The sequence below is a fragment of the Schistosoma mansoni genome, assembly GCF_000237925.1.
Source record: "Schistosoma mansoni, WGS project CABG00000000 data, chromosome 2 unplaced supercontig 0213, strain Puerto Rico, whole genome shotgun sequence".
Taxonomy (NCBI): domain Eukaryota; kingdom Metazoa; phylum Platyhelminthes; class Trematoda; order Strigeidida; family Schistosomatidae; genus Schistosoma; species Schistosoma mansoni.
In genome coordinates, this window is record NW_017386003.1 from 103,279 (window position 1) to 122,856 (window position 19,578).

Here is a 19,578-nt window from a genome sequence, read left to right on the forward strand (position 1 = left end):
GAGTTGTATTAAAAGTCAATCTTCTTGGTTGGAGTCCATCTAATGGTTCTGATCAATGAGTAAATAATTCACGCCATTATATTTTTTACATTCCAATAGTTCTAAAAACACCCTTCATAATTAGTTTTTACTGTCATTGACAACACTTTCAACTGTTTATTTTCGTATTGTTAGTTCTACTCACTATGCTTATGTGAGGAGTGACAAGTCCTGTCAAATAACAGGTTCCAAACTATATAAGCAAAAAGTATAGAATTCTGGTAAGATGTTATTTTCTGGAATGTCACACAAAAATCTTAATTATTTATATATTCACTCTTTTTTCTTCCACTTTGCAGCTTGAAAAAAGTCTAAACCTAGATCATGGAAGAAAAAGGTGATCAAGTTCTGTTGAGTCATGATAATCTCGATAGAGCTTCACCTGATTTATGGCCAGAACAAAGTAATTGTCTTATTTATACTTTTATTTAGTTCCTGGTGTCACTGAATTCCTTACATCCCGGCAAAACGAAATAAACTTACATACCCCTCCGAAATATGCTACTGATTTGGATAAAGAGGATCTGGAACTTATTCATGGTAATTTGTATTGTTGTTGTTGTGATTGTCATATTCATACGTTAGATTTTGGGAGTCTGTCAACTCAACAGCTAATGGATAAAATTAAACATCTACAGAATTTAGCTTATCAAGTTGGATTGGAAGAAGGTTTGTTTAAAATAAAAAAAACAATACAAATTTGTTTCAGCAAAAGAAATGACCCGTGGGAAATTTTTAAATATTCTTGGGAAACGCTAATTTCTGGGTTCTAAAACTGAATATAACTATGTTCCACTCGTTTTCGTTTAAATGGTTTATTAAACCAACGTTATTTATATTATGGTGGCATTTTTTGCTGTTATAATTCACATATATATATATATATATATATATATATATATATATAAGTGTATATATTGGTATGTCTGTGCTTCAATATAAGTGTTAGTGTAATGAGTATGCATCTCCTTTTTTAGTAAACTTAAAATACTTATATTACCGGTAAACTGTTCTTCATTACGTCGTAAAAAAGCATCATCTTGACTTGACAAAACATGAGAATATTTTAACCATTCAGTATTTAATATCAGAAGGGCTTTCTGTAGATATTATAGTAATTTTAATAATTGAGGTCATGAGTCAATTAAAGCTAGACCACCCATTCAGTATTTGTAAAAAGAAACAATTTGTTGCACTCATTAATAACTACGTCACATATAGATGGATATTAGTGCCATAGTTCCTTTTTCAGAGCTGTTTTAATTCTAGTTGCTCACTATTATGTATTTCTTGGCAGAATTGAATTTTTACATTTTTTCGATAGATGCTCTAATTCAGTTTTCGTTATTGGCTGGATTGTATCTATGTTTCACTCTTGACAGATCACGACAACCACTTGGAATTGGGATGAAATTTTCTTCACCAGTGTGATTACGACATTATGTAGGAAGTGGACATCTCTTCATTTCCTTTCTTCTAGAGATGTGCTTTGTTGTTAGTGTACTCTCCATCTAGAATGTGCACAGACTAACCTCGATGATCGAATTAGGGTCAGTAAAATGAAGCAGATAGTGAGCGGATGTAAGACAGGTTGTGACCATTTCATCAGACGAGTGTTTACAAACTCACTAGCTAATTATCGTTCACATTTCACTCCTTGCCTAATAGAAGATAGCTCAGTATTGCATAGTTCTAGGTATATTGATTTATTCGTTTTATAGATTTTGGATACAGATTAATTCCGTGTTTTCGAAAGATCTATTAATCTTCCCTATGACAACTATATTGAGGATTGTGTTCAAAATAAGGACGAGGAAGACATGAGAAAGTGGACTCACCGCAACTTGATCGATCGCATGGGTAAATATTACAATATATCTAATACTGTACAATAAGAAACTAGTAAAAATAACTGACTTACGTGGCACTGCCTTATTATAAGGGCCACATAACAACTTGTTGAAAGGTCTTCGAAAGATCAACAGAAACAAATTTACCAAATATCCAGTTAATTCCCTATTAGGAAAGAAGAGTAGTCCTTATTTGAATTTAATTCGCATCCGAAGTTAACATTTCTGATAACGTTAGGTACGTTGTATTCTGGCTATTGGATTATAATTGAGATGAATATCAATTTGAGTTTTAAAAATGTAGTGCATCGTTCCCACGCATATTAATATAATATTTCCCCTCATATTCTCCATCTTTCTTCAAGACAAGATCCCGATACATAGTTTTGATACAACTCAGATACTCGCTTTTTACAATAATTTATGGATTAATCCGTTTTTCACTCAACTAAGACGATAATCTTCAATTTACTATTTTTTTATTATAATTCAAATACATTTCCTAACTACGCCTTATAATTCGCAGTGATTGATGTACTTCGCTTTTCTTTCATTAAGCGTATCTTATAGGTGTTGGTACGGTTTATGACTTTATTCTGTTTATGACATCGATTCGTGATGGAAAGGGGCATCTACTTGAAAAAGAACCCTGAATTCACGTAACCACTAGACCAAATTATATTGTCTGCGAAAAGAAATCTGGGTAGTCATCTTATTTCTGAGTTCTTTGCTTTGTTTATCTTGTCGTAACAAATGAATCCTATCGAACAAGGTGACGACTGTCTGTCAGTTGTAGTCGGCGCTAAACATCACTGCCAGAGAATAAAGTGAGATGAAAAACAAAAGGGTGGAGTTAATTTCAACTTCAGTTGAAATTGAAAGATGACCAACAAAAGAACAGATGAGAAGTGATACAACCCAGTATTCAGAGGGCGATACTGTGGGTTCATCTAATACGCGATTGCACCAATTTTGCATGGTCATTTAACATCAACCATTGGGTGGGATGCAACCAAGAAGTTTACATCTTCCAACATGAATCTGACCAGCAGTTGATGATCCCACAAATGAGTACCGTATCTCCACTTTCTCCCGACCTACTCCTATATAAACGACTGTAGAGTTAGTCTCTCTCAACTTACGTTACTTGTGGCATAGACGAGATGTCCAATTCCCAACCAAAGGGGATACATACTGTGCAGCAGTTCACTAAATATCGTTTTTCGGCTGTAAAACATGGTTTTTAAAAGCAGAAGACATGAGCATGTGGCAGGTTTCTGACTATTTATCTTTAAAGTCCGGCTCGCGTTTCGCTGAAGGGCCGAGTGAGTAACATCCAGGTTAAGCAAATGGTACTAGGGAGGGCGGCGAAACGGTTGGTATGGGTGTGAATCCTTATCGATTGAGGTGATCCAAACATGTGTTACATATGCTTAGTCGCCGTTCACCCCGATCCTTTTTATATTATTCTATGTAAACATCACAATTTGTCCACTAATTCAAACTAATACATGCATCTAGCCTTAACCGGAACGTATTTCTTTGCGGTGACAGAATATCGATTTGCTTGTACCCGTTATTTAAAATGTCACAACGCAGTCTATACCTTGCAATAAATAACAATTCGACATTGGGAAATTCATTCATTTACACAACCTCTTATTCTAGAATACAATTATGTGCCTTACAGTAACTTCGATTAATTCATGGAGTTCTAGGGAAAGTAATCTGAGGTACAACTATGTCGAACGTGAAACGAAAAACCAAGTGGATTGGTACGAAGTTTGACGGTCCATAGTTTGTGGATCCGCACTGCTGAGAAGTCCCATACTAGAGTAAAACTTGTCCAGTGCTTCCAACCATTCAGTGATCCTCTAACTAATATCTATGGTGTAAAAGCACAAGTATCATAACTACTGAACAAGTAGTGACTATGGCTACTTTGTCGTCAGATTTCTAGCTCAGTCTAGGACAATAACTACATTATTATCAGCGCGGGTTCGGATCTCATCCTCGTGGTAACTGTCATGATTTCTATCACTACGGACCCAGCTACTCTTATTGCACAGCATCCTTGGACACTACTTTAACCGAAAAGTCCCCAAATAGAACACAGTTGAACGAGAACGTAAATGTATCCTAAATAATAAGGGTGGATGGAAGTAGAGATCACAAGAAAGACGTTAGTATATTTATAGTTTTTACATAAGATTCCAGTCTTCGCTAGAGCTGATTGGTTAAGTAGCCAGTCACCGTGCCATAACACAATCCTGTACGGAACATACTTTAATCCAATCTGTGTCCCGCTAACAGGTCAAAAAAGTGGTTAAAACTGTAAGTTAGACTGTAAATATCCGCCAATGTAGATACATCAAACCTTAGAAATCTAAGACAAACAAATACTAACCACCGTCCCATCAACCTTCATAATTAATTTTATGGATGTAAGCGTTTACATGACGGGTAGTATAACGAGAATCAATCCCCAACTACTACGAAGACCAACAAACCCTCGACCTTCCATTATATTTTAGATTGAAATCCAGCCGTATTAAGGTTGGTCAAGCCTTATCCGATGGAGCCGACCGGCTTTTCTGGAAAATAACTACCATTTTCAAGGCTCACAAACCCACTGTATGGATGTGATTTTGTGGGGAAATCGATAACACCGGGTCTTGGCACGAGGGAGTCGCACCAACAGTGCAGGTATGGGTTACATGAATACCGGTAATACTTATGAATTCCTTGGCATATATATAGGTATACTCGCTCTGGGAGCAAATATACGCTACATGCACACCGGTAACACAAGTTTTCATTCACGCATTTCACAGCCTACATATAGGTCACCTGGAGGAGTAGACGATCACCGCTCCCTTCGAACGTGCTGGCTACTGTTTCTTGTGCATGCCATTGGTACAGAGGCTTTCGCCCTCGCACTTCATACCATGCATATAAGCATAAGCACTCTTATGAAGGAGGTTGATGATCACCTCTCCCTAATATCCACTCCCGTATTTATTTGTTGTCTCCGACTTGTTGTTTTAAGCCGCTGATTTTATTAGGCATAGCCAGGAATTATATAAGAACTTTCGTCTAAATTTGATCAAATAGTCTATTAATCTTAATGTTGAACAAGCAAACAGTGTAGTTATCTTTTCCTTGCCGTAAAACTAGTCAAAATTTATGATAAGGTGAAATCATGTAATTCAAGTATTTTTTATGCGGTTATCAAAAGATTTGATATTTAACTACCTTTTATTCAAAGGCTCTCTTCAAATCAGATTAAAATAATTATCAGGATGCTATGCAGGCATATACTGTCCTTTCAATGATAAATGAGTTGTTAGGAACAATGCATCTGTAAACAAGTAAAATAATTTGATAAATGTAAGCACTTTCTAAATAATAAATCACTTTTTAGAAGCTTACAGAGTTTCTTAAATAATTAGGGATGAACAGATAAAAAGTAAGGAGAAGAAGGGAATACGGAGTTCGATTGGAAATATCAAAATAATAACATTCTAATTAAATAAACCAGATAATATATACAAATAAAGTTAATGCCATTATCACTAGGTGATTAATGCGGTCTGAAAGAACCTACACAAGATTCTGATTGATTTCTTGCACGGGGTATATATTGTTGAACATTATGAATCAGAGGTGAATCATTTACAAGTTGTAACAAGTGTTCGGTGATTAAGTCGACACCAACATGATTGTCTGGTGCACGTGGTAGGATGACATCAGCATATTTTTTAGTCTAAATAGAAATTTAAACAGTAAGAGAAAGCGAAAATAAGTCACAGTAAACATTGATTCATTAACAGACACTAACAATGAAAGCATGTAACTCAATAGCCAGATAAACGTTAATGCTCTCGGTCAATAACCACGCTGATAGCAGCTTCATATTTAAAGCACTAGACAGTAAGTTCGAACCCCGAAAAAGAATTATTTGATTCGATGTTAGTGCCCACACAGTATTGTAACCTACATCCAAACCACACTCAGTGTAGTAAAGAATACATACGTACAATTCAACCTTGCTCGTACGAAGTAAAACACTCTGAAAACTCACAAAATAAAAAGAAACAGCGGAAAAAGTATGTCTTATGTCAGTTTGACAGGACTGAAGAACAAGTAGTAGGTAGAACGTGATCAGTACTAAAAGACTTGGTAAAATTAGGATCTACTGTGAAAAACGTACAGTGCAGCAATGGGCAATAGTTTTTATCATCATTATTATGAAAACTTGATGTCTAAAATATACTCACGGGAAGACAAAACTCCTCAAATGCAGGTTTAACGTATTTAAAGTAACTATCGAGTACGGAATCCAAGCAACGACCTTTCATAGAAACATCTCTTAGGACTGTAAGAAATTAACATTTCATTTTTTCTTAAAAATACCTTTTCTGCAAAGTCTAGTGTCTGCATCTGATTCAATGAAGATTTTTAAATCAAACATGTCTCTGACTTCTTTTTGATAAAACGTTAGTATTCCTTCTACGATGACAACATCTACATCATCCGGGACCTCCTGAACATCTGGGGTGCTAAAGACCAGGAGTTAAAAAGTCAATTTCATACCTTGAATAAGCAGAGCAGTCATATTTGTGAAGGACCACAGGTTCTCCATGTTTTATTTTCCTCAAAACCTCAGCCAAATATTTGAAGTCAAACGAATCTAAAAATGTGTAGGAGAAACTCAAATAAGACTAGATCAAGAAAATCGTACGAATATTAAGCATCCGGAGTCTCTAGAATACTGTCAACTTCCTCCATGATTATACACCCATTTGTATTTAAATGGATCCACTAGGTTTAATATTTAGCAGTGGCCGCACAAGATATCCTCCGGGAAAAACATCTTATCAAGTTCTATTACACTCAACTCACTTAACTTGGAAACCTGGTAAAACGTTTTCAGGGTAAGTACAAACTTCTGGGCAGCTGGCTATGATTAATAAACAAGAAACCATTCAATTTGATATTGTTGAGTCACTGGAACCACAATTACTAGTGATTTTGAACAAATAGACAAATCGAAAAGAAGAAATAAAAAACGTCCGAAAACCTCCTCAGCTAACATTGACTTAGATAGTTATAACAGCATCCTGGAAATCCAAAGAATAATAGTCTAAACAAATAACTCAAGGAATTTTGAATCATTAAGGCCTCGATCTCCACAGGTTTTCAAAACCTATACAGTGGAATGAAACCCACTATGAGGTGCACTTTAAATTTCAAAGTGAGTTTTATGAACAAGGGAAATGAAGTCCTGCTAAGCAGTCTCAACACTTGGTCACAAAGTGATCGATGTCTAATCCTAGGGGACTTTAATGCATCCATGGTCGACTGGGGGAATCTGCGGACTGAATCGTCAGAAAATTCCTTCGAACAGGAACTAGTTGATGCGGTTATCACATGTGCCCTAGTGCAACACGTGAAGGAAGCAACTAGGTACGACCCGGGCTCTGCATCATCCTTACTAGATCTTATATTGACTGACTATGAGGATAACGTTGCAAACCTGGATTACATACCACCCCTAGGTAAACGTGATCATGCAGTTTTAACCTTTGACTTCCATATAACTGTCGATCACGATCACGCCTCAGCTCAATCCAGACCTAACGTCTGGAAAGCGATAATACCAGACATCATGCAATCAGCATCATCAGTAGATTGGACAATAGACCCAGAGTCATCAATCGAAACGGCTTGGGACGTATTCCGGAAATTATACTTAAAAGTTACCGCCCCCACATCCCTTGGACTACACCTAGAGGGCCGAGAACTTTTCCACCGTGGTTCAGTAGGGAGTTTCGCATCCTTCTCCGTAAAAGAAGGAAAGTGTGGGATAGATTTGGGTTACTGGGGACTGATGAGGCAAAATCTCAGTATCGAAAAGCTCGGAATACCTGTGCCTCGACCCTCCGTAAGTCCAGAAAGCTGTACGAAGAGAAAATCGTTAAGGAATCCATAGAATGCTCTAAACGCTTGTATTCGTATATAAACCAAAGGACAAAAAGAAGGAGAAATGTTCCTTCACTATGTGGAGACAGTACTGCCTCATCACTAGTGGAGGACGACTTTGGCAAAGCTCAAGTATTCTCTAAATACTTTAGCAATGTATATACCATAGAAACACCCTTCTCACCAGCCCATGAAAATCCCCCCACACAAACACTGGACAGCGTGACCATCAAAGAACTCGATGTCTTTGGTCTGCTAATTAAGCTTGACATAGGCAAATCCACTGGACCCGATGAACTGCATCCTAGGTTACTAAAGGAATTAGCTAACTTTGTTGCGAACCCTTTATGTATATGTTTTAATCCATCCGTGACCCATGGTCGTCTACCAAAAGACTGGAAGAACGCCATAGTAAGTCCTGTCTTCAAAACAGGTACAAAACATAAGCCTGAGAATTACTGACCCATTAGCCTACCTAGTGTGGTTGTTAAAATCTTAGAAAAGATTATTCGGAAGGAGCTATTTAAGTATCTCGATTAAAACCGGATCCTCTAGGAGAAGCAGCATGGTTTTAGAACAGGTTACTCTTGTCTCGCAAACTTCTAAGTCGCTCGTGAAAGCTGGTGCGCTCTTAAGGACCAAAAGTTACCTGTAGACGTAGCTTACATCAATTTCAGCAAAGCTTTCGACAAAGTTTCGCACAACCGGCTGTTATATAAGCTAAGGAATGTCGGAATTGGAGGCAGTCTATTGATGTGGATAAAAGACTTCCTAGTTGGGCGTCAACAAAGAGTAAGGGTGAACTCCAAGTTGTCTAGCTGGGAAATTGTGCTTAGTGGAGTTACTCAGGGTACAGTTTTGGGGCCAGTGTTATTCCTCCTGTACGTAAATGACCTCCCTCGTCTGCTATCGTCATCGGTCTTGCTCTGTGCTGACGATGTCAAGATATGGAGAGCGATAAAAAGTAAGGGCGATAGCTTAGAACTTTAAAATGACCTGGAGAGATTATCTGAATGGTCCCAAACCTGGCAATTGCCGATAAACACTTCCAAGTGTATTGTGATGCATATTGGCCACCAGGGTACAGATACATACACGATGAATAACACTGAGTTACCTATTGTCCAGACATACAATGACTTAGGAGTCATCGTTAGTCAAGACTTAAAGACTACTGCACACTGCCTTGCAATAGCCGCCAAACGTTTTAGAACTTTATGGTCCATACGCAGGGCTTTTAGTCATCTCGACGCTAAAACGTTTCTGACTTTGTATACAGTGTTCGTACGTCCTAAACTTGAGTACTGCATACAAGCAGCTAGCCCCTGCCTAAAAAAGACAATGAACTCTTGGAAAGGGTTCAGAGAACATCAACTAAGCTGATTCCTGGAATAGCTTCGGCATCATCCCCTTTCGAAGCCTCACAACCCGAAAATTTACAATTTTCAGGTCTTTTTCGCCAGCGTCTAATCTGAGCTGTAGTTCCTTTTCGGCTTCCCGTCTTTTAACACGGTCCGCCAACAGTAAGTCCTTACGGAGAAAAACTCCTGAACCCTTTAATTTGTGTCCATTTTTTAAGATTAAGTCGCGTTCGTTCGGGGATTTGAAAACGACTTTGAGTAGTCTAGACTGATTAGGCTTCAGATTCGCCAGGTTACCTAGTCTATACACCTTTAGCAAGGTGACTCCGGAGATGTTTTGGGGCATAACTTGATTGAGTAGCTGTTTTATCAACACAATGTCATGCTCAAAACGAGCTTTCGGTTCTGAGCTCTCACTCTCCTTGATTCTATGGAAAATGACTGATCTGTCGCTGTGATCAGACTTCGGCTTTTCGACCACTTTGGTGGGGGTAAGATTCCCTTCTACGTCATTTTTTCCTTACGACCTGTACCCAATCGTCGACGTTGTTTGGAGTAGTAACCACAGTCGCATCAGGCGTACTATGGGATTCCGGAGGGTTGAGGACGACTTGGGAGGTCGGGTCGTCTTTCGCGCTGGAAACTGATCGAGCCTTGCGGTTATGGCTTTCGGAAGTTCCCTTCTGGGTACCATTTTGGATACGGGAGACAGAAGAGACTTTTTTCGCGAGTTTCTGGTTGGGACAGACCTCTTTAGAGGCTGTCCTTCCTCCTTTGGACGATGTGGGTCAGCATTTTTTGGACTCACTTGTGCCTGCCTTACATCAATCTGCGTGTCGACAGATCGAGTTCTGACCGACGTGTCCCAACCGCGCTTGCCGAGACACTTTTTCGCAGCATTGACCATTGAGATGGCCTCGGTTAACAGGATATTTGCATCCAGACAGCACTGTTGACATAGTCATATGCAACCATTCTTATTAAACCGTTTAAAAGTCGCAGGCGTTAGATTCGTGCAAACTTCGTGGTACCAGCCTTTGCACTCGTCGCACTGCATGCCGCTGTCAACGGGATATCGACAGCCTCGACGCTGGCAAATGCTTTTGTTGCACCTTCCAGTCATTTGGGGATGAAAAAGTGAGTTTTGACCAAAAAGTAGAAAAACTGTAAATAGTTAGGACCAAAGTGCTAACAGATACAATATAAAAAAGCAAGGTACTCTAGATTACCGACGATAAACTATTATAGAAACCAAAAACGATACTCTAATCGAATACTTTAACTGAAAGAAATTCAATCAAAGTATAAACAGTAGTCTTGACACGATGATAACGATCAAAACAATAGAATTTACTCAACCAGGAAAAATATCACTGTCCTTTTTAAATAGCGTGCATCTGATATGTCCTCATTTTTCTTGTCTATCAAAACAGAAAATCTACAAGGACACTCCAAAAAAGTTCAGAAGCCCAGAACGAATTACGGCGAGACTAAACTATATGGACGAGCCAATCAGAAGCTTTCGCAGGCTTCAAGGTCAAAGCGCTAAGTTACGTACCTGGTGCTTACGTACGGTCGGTTTACAACGGATTTTAGAGAAGACGTGATAATTCAGCGTCTACAGGAGAAGTGATCATAAGCTTTTGACGCGAAATTCAATCATCTATTTGTATAATTAGAGTTTTGGCATTATAGCTGATGTCAGTTCGTGATGAAAACCCTAAGTATAATTCCTAACCTTAACCATGAACTGTAAATCATAATTTGAATTCTTCACACAGGTTTATAACCCTCATTTAGTCTTAGTTATTATGTTGACACTCTCAGAGTCACTCTAGCGTCACTCAAAGGTTGTCCATAATTTATAGTCTCATCCTTAGCCCTAAACCGTACCAACATACCAACAACATTAAAGCTATGTGGTCGAGGCTAAAAGAATTTTTGAGACCTTATCATGGTTCCAGAGGTTGACTACTATGGAGCCAAATGGATGAGTTCCTGTACCGGATGCACTATGATTTTAGAACTTCTGAACCTACATCTAACCTTGATAAGTTTTTGAGTCATGTAAAAGAACAGTATCCCCTTTAATTTTTGAGTTTCGTATATATTTTTGCAGTATACTGTCTTCTGATTGGCTAATATTTTTCCAGGTCATTTAAGATTCGTTCAAAGGTCACCCATATAGTTTAGTCTCGCCCGAATTACTTGTCAGCTGACTACCGACTTTCCCATCGAATTATCAACCGGTGGAATTCATTACCTCAGCACTTGGTTGAGGCTCCATCCGTCGACTCTTTCAAAAGAAAGCTGGATCAGCTGAGAGACCATCATTGCCAGGACTAACACAGGCCATCAAGCCTCCTGTCCTTTCCAAACTGAAACTGAACTAATTTTCGAACAACATACTGTGTTATGTCTCTTAGTGCAATTATAAAGACAAACCAACAACGAAGAACTCACTTGGATGGTCGAAATCAAACTCACTGTTCAAGGCTAATTTGAGTTCATCATCAGAAAGTTCACGATAAAACGATGACAGGGAAAGAACTTCAACTTTCTTCCCTTTCGCCTTTTTGTATAAGACATCCTTTATCTTTTTGCATGCTTCTGCCTACAAACATTGTTTGTTGAACTTAAAATTACCTTCCCTGAAGCTGCTCCACCACTAATACCGATTAGGAAAGGTTTGGAAGCTATTTGGGCCATCCGAAGATACCCAAGGTCATCAACTAAGTTGCGTGGACTACCTCAGGTGAATTTCAATCCTTCAATGTGGGATGTTACTCTTGGCTAGCAAAGACAGAACGTTGTTCAAATGGTTCTGAACGAAACAGAAGAAGCTTTCATTTACCGGGCTTCAGTATCTAGTAGCAGTGAATTACCGATGGATCCAGGTATCAACCTCAGTCTTCAGTAATAAGTTTAGGAGGTTTATTGACCTATTTTAATCCTTGCAGTTTATTACACTGTGGTGGTCCAATCTCGTCTTGAATATATCAACAGAAGGTGCTGATATTACGTGTTCTGGTAGAGAATTCCAGTAATTCACTACTTGGTGTGAGAAACGAAACTCCAGACGTAGACGATTTGATCTCGGTTTTCGGACTTTCTTCGAGTGTCCTCTCAAATGATCAGCCCTAGACGAGAGGAAAAGATAGGACATGTCAGTACCAAGATCATCGTTCAGGATGCGATATGCCAATATTAGATCACCCCGTATTCGCCGGTAAGATAACGGAAATAAGTTGAGGTGTCTCAGTCTGTCTTCATAAGATAGGCCAGATAGGCTTTTTACCATTTTTGTCCCGCGGCGTTGGACTCGTTCCAACATATCCGCCTCACATTTGAAACAAGGACTCGCTGCTTGAATCCCATATTCCAAATGTGGCTGTACGAAAGTTGGGTATAATAATCTAAACATTTCCCCATCCAGATACCGGAAAGGTCTACGAATAAACCATAATACCCTATATCCTTTTGCAGCAGCAGCCTTACAGTGACTGGTTGTTTTGAGATCATTACTTAGTATGACTCCTAAATCTTTATAGTTTCTTACTTTGGGCAACACTAGTCCACATATTGTGTAGTAATACGAATCATCGTAGTTATTTAATTGCATCACTACACTTTTGTTAGGGTTTACTTCTAGTGACCACCCGTTCATCCATGCCACTAATGAGTTAAGATCTTCCTGTAATACTATTTTGTCTGACATGCTATATATGGGTCTCCAAATCTTTATGTCATCGGCGAAGAGTAGGACGGATGACTTAGCTATAGTTAGTAATTCATTTACATAAAGTAAAAAGAGAAGGAGACCTAGGATTGTGTTTCGGGGGACTCCACTTTTTACTAGTTCCCACGATGAGAGAGCCCCATTTACTCTTACCCTTTGTCTCCTGTCATGAAGAAAGTGACTTATCCAGTCTATGACTGCATAATGAATTCCAAAACTTTCCAGTTTTAATTGAAGACCAGAATGGGAAACGTTGTCAAAGACTTTACTTTGATCTATGAAAATGACTTCTACAGGAATATTGCGATCTTTTGCCTCAGCCCAATCTTCTCTTGCAATGAGATTTGTCAAACATGATAGGCTACTCCGAAAACCATGTTGTTCCTTGGACAAAAGATCATGTCTTTTCACGTAGTTTATAACAGCCATCCTAGTAATTTTTTCCATCAGTTTTACAACTGCACTAGTTAAGCTGACAAGTCGATAGTTACTAACTAAATCCCTACTCCCAGCCTTATACACCGGACTGATTATAGCGTCTTTCCAGTCTCTGGGCAATCTGGACTGCCGCAGGGACATATCAAACAGTATCGTTAAAGGTTCAGCAATTACATCTGATACGGCTTTCATAATCCTAGGATGAATATCATCAGGATCACTAGACTTATCAGGTCTTAGATGCTGAAGCAGCCTTAAAACAGTTTCTTTCTTAATAACTACAGGGTCCATCAGCAAGACGCCACAATCACAATGAATAGGTGGTCGTCCCTCATTATTGGTAGAAAAAACTTTACTGAGTTATTCTGAAAAAGCTTCAGCTTTTTCGGTATCATTTCTTGCCAAAATTAACAGATTTTCTTGTATCAAAAGCGATGGGATTCCATCACTTCTTTGAGTTCGCCTCTTTATATACGAGAATAACCATTTTGGACTATATTTACAATCTCTAACCAATTGTTTTTCGTATGACCGTCTAGTCCTATTAATTAACGATTTACAAGTATTTCTAATCTTACAATAACTGGATCTGTACTGTTCTAAGTCAGTAGAGGTGAACATATTCCAGTGCTTTTTCCTACGTGTAAGAAGTTTCTTAACTTATAGGTATCATTACCAAGTTTTGATTTGATAATTTTGAATAAATTGAGCATTGGGTAGATTGTTATAAATAAATAATATATTTGTAATACCCCAATGAGTGGACTATTATTCGGTCTACGTGGTACCAAGTATGGTATGAACGGGGATGTGACTGCACTAAACTTGCCTTTAAACACAGTCCATGCCTCTTCAACTGATGAGCTAGTATCTACTGACCAGTCTATCTTAGCAGCACAATCCTGAATGGCTGGTATGTTAGCTCTCCATATGTTTGGGCGAGGCTTAATCTGATCGTATATCATGTCGCTAGCTCTAAACATGAATGATAAAAAAGCGTGATCGCTATTTACTAACGGGGGAAGAATATTTAGGTTGGCAATATCCTCAGTCTCATGGGTAATTACCAAGTCCAACAGAGAAGAACCTTGGTTTACACCAAAACGTGTGGGTTTGGATACATGTTGTACTAATGCATGTTCCATTACTGTTCCCAAGAGCCTGCTATCAAATGAGTTTATAGAGCATTTCGTGGTCATCTCAGTCCAACTAATGTCAGGTGCATTAAAGTCTCCTAATATCAAGCATCTGTTATTTGCACTCCATAGCTGAATGTGCTCCAAAATAAAGTCATCAGCTAAGCAGATTGGGCTGCGATAGATGACACCGAGTGCAAATGTACAACATCCGACAGTGAGCTCACAGCTAATGACTTCACTAGTTCCACTATCATGGGATTCGCAAACGGAGGAGCGGATATTTATACTATTGGCTATGTATAGAAGGACGCCACCTCCTTTCCTGCATCCATGTCTATCACTTCTTAAACAATGATATCCGGATAATTCTGGGGTGAAATCGAAGTCATGGACTAACCAAGTTTCCGTCACAGCTACAATGAGTGGCCTTAATTTGTCCACTAATGCTCCTAACTCGTAGAATTTGTTTTAGGCTACGGGCGTTGGCATATAAAACTCCTAGGGGGAACGACCTATCCACACAGGCCTTGGAAGCATTCGCTTTCAAGACCTGACTATTCGAAAACCCACCAATCGGAGATTTTTTTCACCGTTTTGTCGACGGGTTTCTAGTTCAGCTAGTGCCGTCTTCCTTTTTATTCTATCTTCAAGAGACACATCCGGTCTAATTCGAATGTCAGAGTTGTTGTGACTTCGAGAGTTACTTCACAGAAGATTACGTTGTTTCTTCGATCCTAGGATTACCTTAAGGAGTCTACATGGTCGGGGTGGAACACTGTCATCGGCCCTTTAACCTATTCTAACCAATTTTTTGGCCTGAACACCTTTATTGTTATCTGGTAATATGCTACGGATATATTCTCCGAGCCTTTCTTAGTCATAAGCGCGTCTAACCTTAGGATCTGGATTGTTAGACTCTGGCAGTTTACTCACAATAATATTCGATGATATTAAGTTCCTCACAGTCGCACTAGGGTGATGTTCTGCTGTTCTACCAGAGTGTGATAGTGCATTGAGTGATTCAGAATGCGAGTTCCCCAATGCCTTGTTAACCAAGTGTGTTTTATCCTTAGCTTTTTTCCCTTCCTTTTCCTCCTTACTGCGGTCCATTTTTCATCATTCAGGACAGCCGCATCAGGACTATTGGGGACAGTGACGGTTTTATCTGGGTCCTCAATTTCTACTGAAGATGCATGATTACTCATGCCATTATCAGGTGGTGATTTACTCCCCGTTAGTTGTAAAGGAAGTTCCATTTTGTCACTATTCACGGTAGGTTGTTTAGCGCGTTTTGTAACAGCACTTACAACACTGACACAATCTTTGCTGTCAGTACTTGCGTTACTAGCGCACCCACTATCGTTCTGTTTACAGGCTAGAGCCAATAGGCTCATAGCCTCCTGGATTAATATCGTCTTGTTAGTACAGCAGAACACACAAAGCCAGTGTGAATTTGGCTTACAGCATCTTTTGTATGCAGCTGGACTGAGACGGGTACACATCTTGTGGAACCACTTTTTGCATTCATCACACTGCATCCCTTCATCTACGGGGAATAAACAGTTCGGCTGTCCACCTGGGTATATTTAACGACAAAAAGAAATTTATTAGTAAATCGTAGAGTTATTCTTAGTCTTCAAGAATATGTCGAATTTTATCGTTAAAGATTCCTGGGAAGTCTTTTTCACTACCTCAACCGACAGTGATTTCTAGAATTCGACTACTCGCAAAGAATAAAAGGTATACCTACAAACCATCGTGTTAAGTTGTATCTCAAATTCCTGTGTGTTACTCCCAATGTTTGTTTTGGGAATGAGCTTAAGTAAGTATGTAAGGGGATGTCTTGGAGTGTTGAGAATGCTGTAATTCATTAGGTCACCTCTAAGACACCTATGTTGTAATGTGTATAGATTCAGTGGTTTGGGGCGCTTTTCATAGGGTTTGAATCTGATGAAGATGCCACAGGTATTCGGAGTTTTACAACACCTTAACCAGAAACATCTATAGTTGAATCGTGACCACCTAGCGAAATCAAAATACAGAAGCCAGGAATTTCGAAAATTTATTCGGTAGGCTATCAATATACTAAAAAGTGAGTGATCTAAACTGACTAGCGATCGCAGAAGTCGAGCACGGCGTTCCCATTCGTGATCTGGTGCGGATGTATGACCGAGCGCTTTCAGTTTGGTGAGTTCACTAAAACTAATCTGGTCAGCATCCAATGTCGAACAATTACAGAGCTATTGATTTTGAGGATTTATTTGCCGCTACACTGGGCCCTCGGTCCGATTTCGTGGCCCGCCTTTAGATACGTTCCAGTGCATTCAACCGCTTTTGCAGTGGGGAAGAAAACACTACCTTACCACACCATAAACGGGGTCGAGTAAAATTGCTGGAGATTAAGTGGAAAGTTCTGCTGTCGAACTGGCCAAAAATGAAAGGCATTTTTGTCGCAGTTAGCGTCAGGCTTTAGATCATAGCTTATTAGTGCTACGAGATCTTTTCCAACTTGCTATACCTCTAGAGTATTATTACGTTAGTTGTATGTGTAGTTTGCAACCTTCCTCAGGTTAACTACTTTTTACTTTGAGGTTTCGGAAGTAAGTTCGTTGTTACCTTCCCAACTCTGAATCCAAGTGAAATCCCCCTGAACTGCCAGCCTTTCATTTTGGTTACAAACTTCTCTCAAACCTCCACAGCATCAGCGAAAAGCAATTGACCAGACGACACTTGCTGAGGAAGGTCGCTTACATAGATTGAAAGACGCCCCAGTACTGAATCCTGAGGCACCGCAATTGGAAATTCTATAGACTGAGAAAAAATTATTATTATTATTGTTATTATTATTAATGGCCTTATTCAATATTGTAATCTGATACAATATAGAATTCTCAGCACGAGTTATTTCAACAAGTTTTTTACTATGACTCTAAAAAGTCTGTTGTTTAGACATGAAGTAAGTCAGTTAATCAATGGTAACGTGACACCTGACGGTTTGAACTTATTGTTAAGACATGATTGACCGTACTAAATGCTTTCGAGAAGCCACGGTATATGACGCCGACCTTCCCTTTGCAATCAATAATGGTTGTCTATCTGGCTACCGCGGCAAGTAGGTTGGTTGTATAAGAGTAATCCTTCCTGAAACCGTGCTGTTGAGTGAATAGAAGTTTATGGGCATCAAGTAGTCACGTAAACCACTGTACATAAGGGACTCGATAATTTTTGAGGGTATTGAAGAAAGTGGTGCCAACAGGTAACTTGAAGGTTTGCTGAGCTGACATCATCTGAAGATTGATATTGATGTAAGCCAGCTTTCAATTTTCCGGCACCTTGACTCGGCTTAGCAAATATGAGAAAATCACTTTAAGTGGTTTTACCAAGGTTGAAGCCGCTCCTCTCATCAAAGTAGAATGAACCTTATCCGGACCAGAAGGAATGTCCTTGCTTAAATGCTGCAGTTTCCGATACACCAAGCCAGTAGAATAGGCTTTACGGACTGAAGATAAGTTTGTCGATTAGTCTGTCTTCTCTTGTTGTTCAAACTGCCTACATGTACTATTGTCACTAGTTCGTTTACATTCTACCCAGTAGTACCTTTTGCGTCTTAGCATTCGAAGAGTACGATTTCTGATGACTATAAGTTGCTTGTAATTTTTGGATCTATCTGAAAGGTACACTATCTTGTAGCACATAAGATCGTTTTCATTAAAAAATCCTGATGAGCAACCACATCAAATTGAGGGAGGACTTTCCCTGTAAAGCTGACACATCCAACTATTTGAAACTCCAGCACCTGTTGTTAGTTGGATGTCTCAGCTCAGTTTTGTTGATAAAATTAAAGACCATGACGGCATAATCACTTTCTTACAAAGGATTCAGAATTGAAAATTTATCAAATAAGAATCTGCAGTGACATTTGGACTCCAGCCACACACTCCTCAAAGCTGAGCACGAGACAATTTGGAAAATAGTTATTCAACATTTAACGCGGAGGAAAACCCGAAGATAGAGAAGGCGGGAGGAAGGAATTCAATTGATTCAACTCATCGGGTGGCATGGCTCAGCCTCGCGGGCATGGTTGTTCTTGTGTGGTGTCTTGTCACTTTTATTCATATTAAATATATTGTTCTATCTTCAACATAAATGTATTCTCCATCATATATTGGTGGTGATTACGATACGATTAGTCGGTGTAGACAATGACGTGACTCCTGCGTAAAATCTTATAGATAAGGCAGTTACGTCATGGCAAATCTACAACCTTAGGATTAGGTCTACTATAGGAGTAGTACTAGTAATAAAGTAGACCATCACTGTACAAAGCTTCTTATCCATTCCTGTATAGCACCTGCTATTCCGAAGATCGAGGCTTCTGCAGAAAACACTAGAGAGAAACCTTACGGAATACCTTGGTAAAGTCTATGAATATCACATCAACAGACAGGCCGTTATCAAGGGCTGCTGTCCAATCCTCCCCTGCAATAAATAATTTGGTTAAGCATGAATGCTTGTGTTTGACACCTGTGCTTCTCAAGAGTTAACAAGTCGTATGATTTTATGTGGCCAGAAGTGGATAAACAAAAAGAACGGAATCATATGGTTAACATCTTACAATTTGATAATTTTCCTATGAGGATTATTATTGAAATAATAATTCAAACGGAATGCCATGGATTGGTACTGTAGTTTTACCATACACCATAGTACAACAGAAGTGTCTGAAAACAATACAGAATTGAAACACATTATAAAACGGTTAACGCTCTTCGGAATGCTTTAGTCCGTATAAGGAAAGAAATTCGTCCTTCGTCAATGCAGAATTGTACTGACCTTGTGATGCCTTCTATATTGGAGAGTCATCTCGTGAAATCTCGACGCTAGTCAAAGAAAACCTTAGGTACACAAAAAACCGTTTAATAATTCTATATTACTTGAAGGACTCACAATTAAATGGACAAGAGCAATCTGTGTCATTTTCAATAACTATAATCAATAAAAAAGAAGGCTTTACCACCTTCCAGACT

The 19,578-nt window shown here is 39.0% G+C and overlaps 2 protein-coding genes across 3 annotated transcripts; one reads left to right on the forward strand and one right to left on the reverse strand.

Moving 5' to 3' along the window:
* Positions 1-363: 363 nt before the first annotated feature.
* Smp_062270 (12.5 kDa retinal tissue protein (Rtp12.5),putative) lies at positions 364-798 on the forward strand (the record flags this gene model as incomplete). Its single annotated transcript, XM_018791490.1, has 4 exons — positions 364-442; positions 472-579; positions 625-708; positions 749-798. The coding sequence occupies 4 exons, from the start codon at positions 364-366 to the stop codon at positions 796-798; spliced, it is 321 nt and encodes a 106-aa protein (XP_018645336.1).
* A 686-nt stretch (positions 799-1,484) lies between these two features.
* On the reverse strand, positions 1,485-11,958 carry Smp_062260.1 (uridine cytidine kinase I, putative). 2 transcript variants are annotated; one of them, XM_018791491.1, is made up of 7 exons: positions 11,882-11,955; positions 11,699-11,849; positions 6,486-6,582; positions 6,306-6,451; positions 6,170-6,267; positions 5,497-5,655; positions 1,485-2,055 (listed from the first exon to the last, which is right to left on the reverse strand). In XM_018791491.1, exons 1-7 carry the CDS (start codon positions 11,942-11,944, stop codon positions 1,975-1,977), a joined length of 795 nt encoding a protein of 264 aa, XP_018645337.1. In that variant the 5' UTR covers positions 11,945-11,955; the 3' UTR covers positions 1,485-1,974. The 2 variants fall into 2 exon arrangements, with proteins under 2 accessions (XP_018645337.1, XP_018645338.1); XM_018791492.1 differs by lacking the exon at positions 1,485-2,055 and having other exon boundaries at positions 5,130-5,655; positions 11,882-11,958.
* Between the last annotated feature and the right edge of the window lie 7,620 nt (positions 11,959-19,578).

Bases quoted from the DNA above. Each gene is read 5' to 3' on its own strand.
- Smp_062260.1 (XM_018791491.1), bottom strand. From the start codon at position 11,944: ATGGCCCAAATAGCTTCCAAACCTTTCCTAATCGGTATTAGTGGTGGA. The intron at 6,583-11,698 runs GTGAGTTCTTCG...ACACATTTTTAG, and splicing joins GTTTGATTTCGACCATCCAA to ATTCGTTTGACTTCAAATAT. The intron at 2,056-5,496 runs GTAGGTTCTTTC...CTTTCCTAATAG, and splicing joins GAAATCAATCAGAATCTTGT to GGAATTAACTGGATATTTGG.